General features: G+C 31.7%; 1 protein-coding gene across 1 annotated transcript; it reads right to left on the reverse strand.

The window, feature by feature from the left end:
* Positions 1-589: 589 nt before the first annotated feature.
* Positions 590-5,583, reverse strand: LOC145037220 (WAT1-related protein At3g28050-like). The gene is made up of 8 exons (XM_078985827.1): positions 5,446-5,583; positions 4,494-4,707; positions 3,722-3,784; positions 3,519-3,635; positions 2,187-2,424; positions 1,945-2,103; positions 1,027-1,178; positions 590-936 (listed from the first exon to the last, which is right to left on the reverse strand). Exons 2-8 carry the CDS (start codon positions 4,691-4,693, stop codon positions 813-815), a joined length of 1,053 nt encoding a protein of 350 aa, XP_078841953.1. The 5' UTR covers positions 4,694-4,707; positions 5,446-5,583; the 3' UTR covers positions 590-812.
* Positions 5,584-8,209: the final 2,626 nt, after the last annotated feature.

The raw sequence follows: 8,209 nt of genomic DNA on the forward strand, positions 1-8,209 counted from the left end.
TGTTTAGACATTATACTTTCACCTAGTCAATTCTTTATCATAATTCCTTATATGTTTCTTATATACATATGGTTTTCTTCAAAGTAACAAACTAAACTTATGTTAGGAAAATATAACCCAAAACTGTACAAAAAATAATTAATTGTTAACTGCAAAACAAATAATTGCAAAATTGTTATTAAACTTTTTAATCGACTGGTAGTGCATTCATACCCGCAACATCACGCTCTCATTTTATAAGTGTTACGAGCGTTAGAAGCCCTTGTAGTCTCTTCCAACTACCCTACTTTGACAAATAATTTAGCGTTCATCTCTAATCCATTTGGACTGTGTAATATATCAAAACGAATGTATCACGAAGGAGAACACGAATATATCATCATTTGTCCGTTTTGAATATATTTAGAGTCCGAAATTCAAGCTCAAAATTTGAGAAAATCCATTTTTGAAAGTTAGCAAAAACTAAGTTTCCAACAACTTATTGCGATTTACATTTTCGCTAAATGCCACGAAGCCTATCTTTTAAATGAAATTAAACCATAAGGACCACCAATGTAACACTTTGCAACGTTATCGCAGAACTAAGATCTTTTGAAAACCATGTGGACCTTTTTCGAAGTTGTCTTCATTTTTGTATAATAGTCCATCATGTGTAAAATCCCTTGAACAAAACAAGGCCAAAATCTTGATATTTGACAGATTCATTGCCTACTCAAAACACCTATCCTTTTATTTACTAACTCGATTAACATAAAACTTCAAACTTTTAGTTACATAAACAAAGCTAAGTTTCACAAAAAAGAAATCTTTACTTATGACTGGAGGAGAGGGGTGTTTTCTGTCAATGATTCATCATCTATCACCAATTTTTGTTCTTTCGATTGCCCCCATAAAACCGTATAAACTCCTATAGCTATTATCACTGCTCCAATCACACTGTAAGAAAGTCAAAATCAAAAATCTTGGTCAAGAATTCACAATCACACCATAAGTCAATATCAAAAGTATTGGTCAACCATATTTTACCTTCCTAAATGAAGAACATCACCAAGAAACATGATCCCCATGATCACTGCAATTACCACTGAGATTGGTTTGAACATGGAGACATAAACAGGCCCTTTTTTGTTTAAACACCATGTTATAACACTGCTACGAATTGCAGCTCCAAAAACAGCCTACAAAATGTTGTATGGAGAAATAATGGTTTAAGAAGTATTTGAAAAAGTTGATGGCTTAATTGGAGAAATCAAAGAGAAAAATAAGTAATGGCAAATTTGTAAAAAGTTAGGACTTAATGGGGAAAAATAAATGTAGGTGTTGTTTCTGTTTGACTAAATGGATTTAAAAGGGAGATGACTTAATATGGTAAGTTATAAGTTTCGTTTTTCACTTAATCGGGTAGATTTTTCAAAGTCCATTGTCTTAATAACAAAAAGAAACTTATTGTAATAGAAAGAAATGAAATTAGGATGCTATATAATAGCATTTCAAATGGGAGCTTGTTTATTACTTATTAGTTATTAGTATTCCTTCAACCACTCACTACCATTGTAGTAATATTACTTTCTACCCCCTCATCCTAATAACCTTTCCACTTTATCCCCCTTAAAGATATTGTTTTAATATACGTTTATTATTTTTACTCATTAAGCTAATTTATTAAACATGCAAATCAAAATTATAAATTTTTTATTGCTTTAAATCTTCTTAGTTACATTATAAAAAAATAAAACCAATACGAAATATGACTTTGCTTTAAAAGTTATAGGAGGAGGTTTTATAAAACATTTCCATGAGATGGGGTTAAATGTTTATTATCAAAAAAAAAAAAGACATGCATTTTTGAATATTTTTAAATATAACTTTTTTTTTTATTGATTTGACATAATAAATAAACAAAAGTACATTGCCATTTGTTGCATTTAGCTCTTGTAGACTTACCGCAAAAACAATAGATATAAACTCGGTGCGCGTATCAAGAATCCAAACATCTGTATTTCGTTCCAAAATAAGGGTAAAAAACGCGGTTTGAATTGTCCCAAAGCAACAAAAGAGGAAAACGACTGTCACTTCATCGGGGAATTCTTTCACCGTTGCCGTCTACATGACAAATTAAATAATTTTTTTAAAGATGCAACGTTAACATAAGCCAAAAAACAAGCGGAAATTTATAAAACGTTTACCTGAAAAACATTCCATGATGAAGAACAAAGGCTTGTGATTGCAATAAGGAAACCCCCGAGTATCCATTTTGATTTTTGTGAAGAAAGTAAATTTTCATTTGAATTATTATGATTAATAATCTTCTTGAATAATGTTGGACCTTGATAAAATGTCATTACGAATGCTCCGGTTATAGCCACGATTGTGCCTAATGCTTTTGCTCGGCTTGTTGGTTTGTTTACATTGAATTTTTCCAATCTATACGTAAAACGTTGTGTGTATATATATATATATATATATATATATATATATATATATATATATATATATATATATATATATATATAGGGTGAGGTTCAATAGAGAACCATAATTAACCAAGAAACCAAGGAACCAATTTTTTTTTCAACTTTTACTATTTATTTTTTATCAAAAAAAAACTAAAAATAAAGAAATTCATAACTTTTTATCCTATCTCCAATGATATAAAATTCGAATTTTTTTTTTTTACGTCAAATTCACAATGTGAGTCTTCGAAAATTCACAACGTGAATCCAGATTCACACGGTGAATCCGAAAAATATTTTTCACATTCACAATGTTAATATATGAATTTAGATATATATATATATATATACATATATATATATATATATATATATATATATATATATATATATATATAGCGATATATTTTAGTTGATTTGTTTATTATGGCGTCCTACTTTCAGTTCTTCCTATTACAACATTAGGAATATACATTCCAATTTCTTACTTTTGACCTCAAGTTCTATGAATCTTTCACTAATTTACTTGATTTTTTTACGGAAATTTCCTATAAAGCCCCTACGTTTTGACCTCATATTCAATTAAGTCCTGAATATCGGCTATTTTGAAAAATCGTCCATAATTGAATAATTTAACCGGTATTTGGGACTTAATCAGAAAAAATATATATAGGGACTTAATTGAATATGAGGTCAAAATGTAGAGACTTTATAGGAGATTTCCCATTTTTTTATCATACTCCATTTTAAATTTATATCATGTAAAATACGAGGTTTCCTTCAAACATGATATTAAAATTTAAAATTCGGTTTAACTTTCCATAAATAGCATAATAATTTACTTATGTATCGTTTCCTTTTACTTAATCGACTTAATCGAGCAAGATATATACATGTGTTTCTTTTTTGACTTAATGCAAAACGAACAACTTAATAGAGAAAGTCATCCTACCTTATTAAAAATTTCCCCAAATTTATTTTTTCCTTTCATGTCCTCAAATCTATTGTCATTTTCTCAAATATTTTTTTAAAGCCAAATTTATATTTTATAAAAATAAAATTTACCTAAAGATGACTGCAAGTAGGAAAGTAAAGGCAGGAATCAAGTTGCCTAATGCAGCTGCTAAAGTTGGAGAACTATAATTGATACCCGTATATGCAGATACCTGAAGAAGACAAATCCTGCACCCATAACATATAATATAAATATTAAATAAAAATAATCCTAATTAACAAGATACAAAAAGGTTCCCAAATGCAATCATTACCCTAAAAATCCAAGCCCAAATAGTTTGCAAAGGATCGATAATGTGAGAGGAGGTCGACTATTTCTTCAAAAACAAAAAATAAATTCAAAGTTAATATGTTATGTAGGACATGATATGACATGATATAACAGAATAGACACAGTACAAATTGTACTGTTTTTTATATGCATTAGACAAAAAGTAAAAAGCTGCACTTTTTTGTCCCACTCAAAAAGATGGAACAAGGTATGATAGGACCCACTTTGTGCAAAGACAAGAATACCCTCACCATTAATAAATGCAGCCTAAGTATGAATATAAGAAGATAGGACCCACTTTGGAACAAGGTAGTGCAAAAGACAACAATGCCCTCACCATTAACAAATGCAACCTTTGTGCAAAAGACAAGAATGCCCTCATCATTAACAAATGCAACCTAAATATGAATATAAGAAGGGAGGACCCACTTTGGAACAAGGTAGGATAGGACCCATTTTGGGCAAAAGACAAAAATACCCTTACCATTGACAAATGCAACTTAAATATGAATATAAGAAGGTAGGACCCACTTTGGAACAAGGTAGGATGGGAAAAAGACAAAAATGCCCTTACCATTGACAAATGCAGCTTAAATATGAATATAAGAAGGTAGGACCCACTTTGGAACAAGGTAGGATAGGACCCATTTTGGGCAAAAGACAAAAATGCCCTTACCATTAACAAATGAAGCATAAATATGAATATAAGAATATGAAAGATTTGGAGTACATGATGAGGGTTATAGACCACAAACCTGCAGATGTGGAGAATGAAACCAGGAAGAAGAATAATGGAGCCAAGGGCATTATAGTAAACAACATACACAAAACTGCTTAGTCCATCATTCATGGCTGCTTTTCCTAATGTAATCATCCCAACTTCCCCACATTCTACCATCACCATGGCAGCAAAAGGCAACGCCTTTTCGATAAAAGACTTAATTGCCCCTCCCATCCTTTTAGCTTAAACTGTTTGTAGGATCAAAGAATGTATGAATTGGTTTTATTTGTTGAACTTGTATGTAAACAAAATGTGTGTTCTGTTATTTTTTATTTTTAGGAAACGTGTTTTCAAAATCGACTTTTATATGCCTATGTTTGTAATAAGGGATTTGGTGAACAAAATTCAACTTTTATCGACTCTGAAAAATGAATTGTTGCGACTTGAATAATGAGAATCGGATAATTGGTTAGATAATTGTTGTACATTTATCATAATAGTAAGATTTGGCGCAATTTCTACTTGATCAAATAATCAAAAAGTCAAAGAAAGACTCATAATCATAATTCGTTTAGCCGATTACTTAAAACTACTTATTACGACTTCAAATTGAAATAATTCGTTTAAACGCACAATTCAAACACAAAAACCTCTTTATGTTTATAACCAATGCATCAAGAATTTAAGTTGAAGTTGATCTAATAATCTCAAACTACGGAAAATGTCGAATTTCTAAAGAATGCCAAATTGAATGGAATCTTTCTCGGATATAATTAAACTTACTGATTCTTTTTTCTACATTCTGGATATCTAACCCTAGTTCCAACTTTGAAGGTCCAATTTTTAATTTCATCATTGAATCAAAAGCTACAAACCAGTTAACCAACATCACAATCAAGAAACCAATTTGTTCGCTCTTGTAAAATAAAACTACCAAGATCTGTTCGTCGATGTGCAAGATTAAACAGAGAGTTGAGAGGAAGAACCTGAACGAGAATCCAGTATCGGGGATGGGGATTAGTGACTGTCTTTTCCAAGATTATAAAATGGGTATTTATCAAATAAAAAATTCGAGGGTTTAAGGTTTCAAAATCTTAAATCTGAAAAGAATAAAAAAAGTTGAGATTTTTTTGAGCCACTCAGCTGCTCTACTCTACTGAAGATAATATGGTACTGAAGAAGTGGTAGTTGGCTAGTTGATGAGAAGTGAAAAGTGAAAACAAATTATGTTTCACAAACACACAAATCTTTCAATTTTCAATCGACAGGAGAGAAAATGACATTATATTTTATTACAAAATAAAGACAAAACTGGATAAATGGTTATTACTATAGTTCGTAAAATGTCTAGTTCTAAGGCAACTTTGTATTTTATTTCAACAGTAGTTTTTATGTTAAATATCAGGAGTTCAACCAAATTTAAATAACTAAAATACTCCTTATTTTGTTTTTTCTGTTATTTTATCAGACCAAATGCATAGATTAAAAATAACTAAGGTGTTGTTTGTTTTTCTGAAGCCAAAACATCTGCAGTCTGCAGACCACATCTGCAAGTCTCTGCAGCAGAAGAGGTGGATCAAATGTCTGCAGTCTGCAATAACAAAGACTGTTTGTTTTTTAACGTCTGCAGGCTGCTGAAATAAACTGAATTTTAAATAAAATTATTTTACAAACATAAAATGATTTTTCAACACCAAAATTTTAATAATAATAGTATTTCAAAACCAAATAACAATAACCAATCAACAAGTAACATCATTATTTCATATTTCCAAAACCAAACAACAATTTTCTACAAATTCAATAACAATTTAAGCATATTCAACAATAATTTTAAGCACATTCAACAACAATTTGAAACAATAATAAGTATTTTTAGCCTCCTATAACAACAAAAAAAGATTTCCAACCTCCTATTTCAACAACTTGAAACAATTTTTAGCACATTCAACATATTTTAACAGCAATTTCAGCAACATTAAACAACAAATTGAAACAATTTTCAACAACATTTAACACCAATTAACAACAATTTGAAGCACTAGAATTTTCAGCAACAATTTGAAGCAAGAAAATCTATATTTTCTTCAATATTTCAGATTTTCAATATCAAAAAACAATAATTTTAGTGCATTATAGAGTTTTCCAGCAAGACTGATCGTTAATTGCATGGTTGAATTGCAAAAAAAGAAAAAAAAGAAAAAAGAAAGGACAGGAAACAAACCTGTTGCCATTCGTTGTTGCTGTTGCTATTCGTTGTTGCTGTTGGCTGTTGTTGCTCGCTGATGGCTTGGAACGGAGGCTGTTTGTTGATGGCTGGGAACGGAGCTCGCCTGGACGCCTTTGATTCGAGAGGATGGCGGCGACTGGCGGTGCTAATCGCCGGTGATGGTGGATGATGGATTGAAGATGGAGCGTTTCGTCGGCTAGGAATTTTGGTTGGGGTGGGACATTTTGACGATGGAGGCGGAAACAAAAAGGAGGCGTGTTTTTTTAGGTTAAATTCACTTCGCAGACCTTAGGAGAGGTTGGCCCAAGTCTGTGTGGTGAAGACCTCGCGCAGACGTTTTCATGTCTGCACACTTCAGAAAAACAAACGCACTTCAAACCTATAAATCTGCCCGTGGTCTGCGCCGCGCAGACAGAAGACCTCGCGCAGATCTGCAGAGAAAAAACAAACGCCCCCCTAAGAGTCGTAAGCCTTTAAAGTTGGTATACACATCTCATTGTAAAACTGAACAATCTTGTTTGGTTTGCTTGTAGTTAAATATTTATTATTTGGGTTAACGACCTAGTAGGGTAATAAGGTTTCAAATTTATCCACATTAGGTTTCTAATGTTTTTTTTTTCTACATATTACATAAATATGGTTGTTATAACCGTTTAAATGTCGTTCTTTTTACTGATTTCTTCCAATTTAGATTAGTTGGCATGTTATGTGCCCGGTGGCATGCCTATAACCCCCTAACAGCATAAGGTCTTGTATTTATTGTGTCCTTAATTAAACAGAGTTGAAGAAGATGTCGCAAGCCTCCATCTCATCCACCTCAAAAAAACAAATTGTGTTCTACTGTGGGCTCCCGAGTCGGATTCGAGTCTCCATGACAGCAAAAAATCCATGGAAAAGGTTCAAAATGTGCCCTAATTCGTTGGTAATTGTCACACCCCAAAACCGAGAACGGCGGAAACGTTCTGGGGCAGAGGTCGTCATGTAATGTACCACAACACAGTAATAGTAAACAAGCAAACAACATCACCCATTGCATTAAATATATAGTTTTTAATACAAGTGTGTTCTGTACAGTTATAGACACCAAAAATAATGTAAATCAAAATAAAGAGATGAGTCCAGAATGTGCTCCATCTTCTCAAAAGCTGGTCTCGGTACCTGTCTACTGATGACCTGAGAATACAAGTTATTTTGAAAGAGTTTATCAGCATTAAGCTGGTGAGTTCATAAGTATTTTAGTGTCGGTGTTTGTATCAAAACATTTGAACATAGTTTTAAATAATAGCTTGTAAACATTGGTGATAAAAGTATGTGAATGTTTGTATGTGTTCGTAAAGGTTTGAAATCTCTCAGAAAAACCTATATTTTCTATTAAAAGTAGCCTTCTACCAAGGCGTAACTGTTTTGTATGTTTATTCATCGTAAACGTGTGTAGTTTTCCAAGTGTAACTATCATTATCAAAACATAGTTTATACATTATTGTTTAAGTGAAATAATCACTAAATGTATATAAAGGATA

Source organism: Lactuca saligna, chromosome 3 (assembly GCF_052625555.1).
Source record: "Lactuca saligna cultivar CGN05327 chromosome 3, ASM5262555v1, whole genome shotgun sequence".
Taxonomy (NCBI): Eukaryota; Viridiplantae; Streptophyta; class Magnoliopsida; order Asterales; family Asteraceae; genus Lactuca; species Lactuca saligna.

Coding starts and splice junctions, on each gene's coding strand:
- LOC145037220 (XM_078985827.1), bottom strand. CDS start 4,693: ATGGGAGGGGCAATTAAGTCTTTTATCGAAAAGGCGTTGCCTTTTGCT. Junction 3,785..4,493: donor TTCATTCTCCACATCTGCAG/GTTTGTGGTCTA, acceptor TTGTTTTTGAAG/AAATAGTCGACCTCCTCTCA. Junction 2,104..2,186: donor CATCATGGAATGTTTTTCAG/GTAAACGTTTTA, acceptor TTTGTCATGTAG/ACGGCAACGGTGAAAGAATT.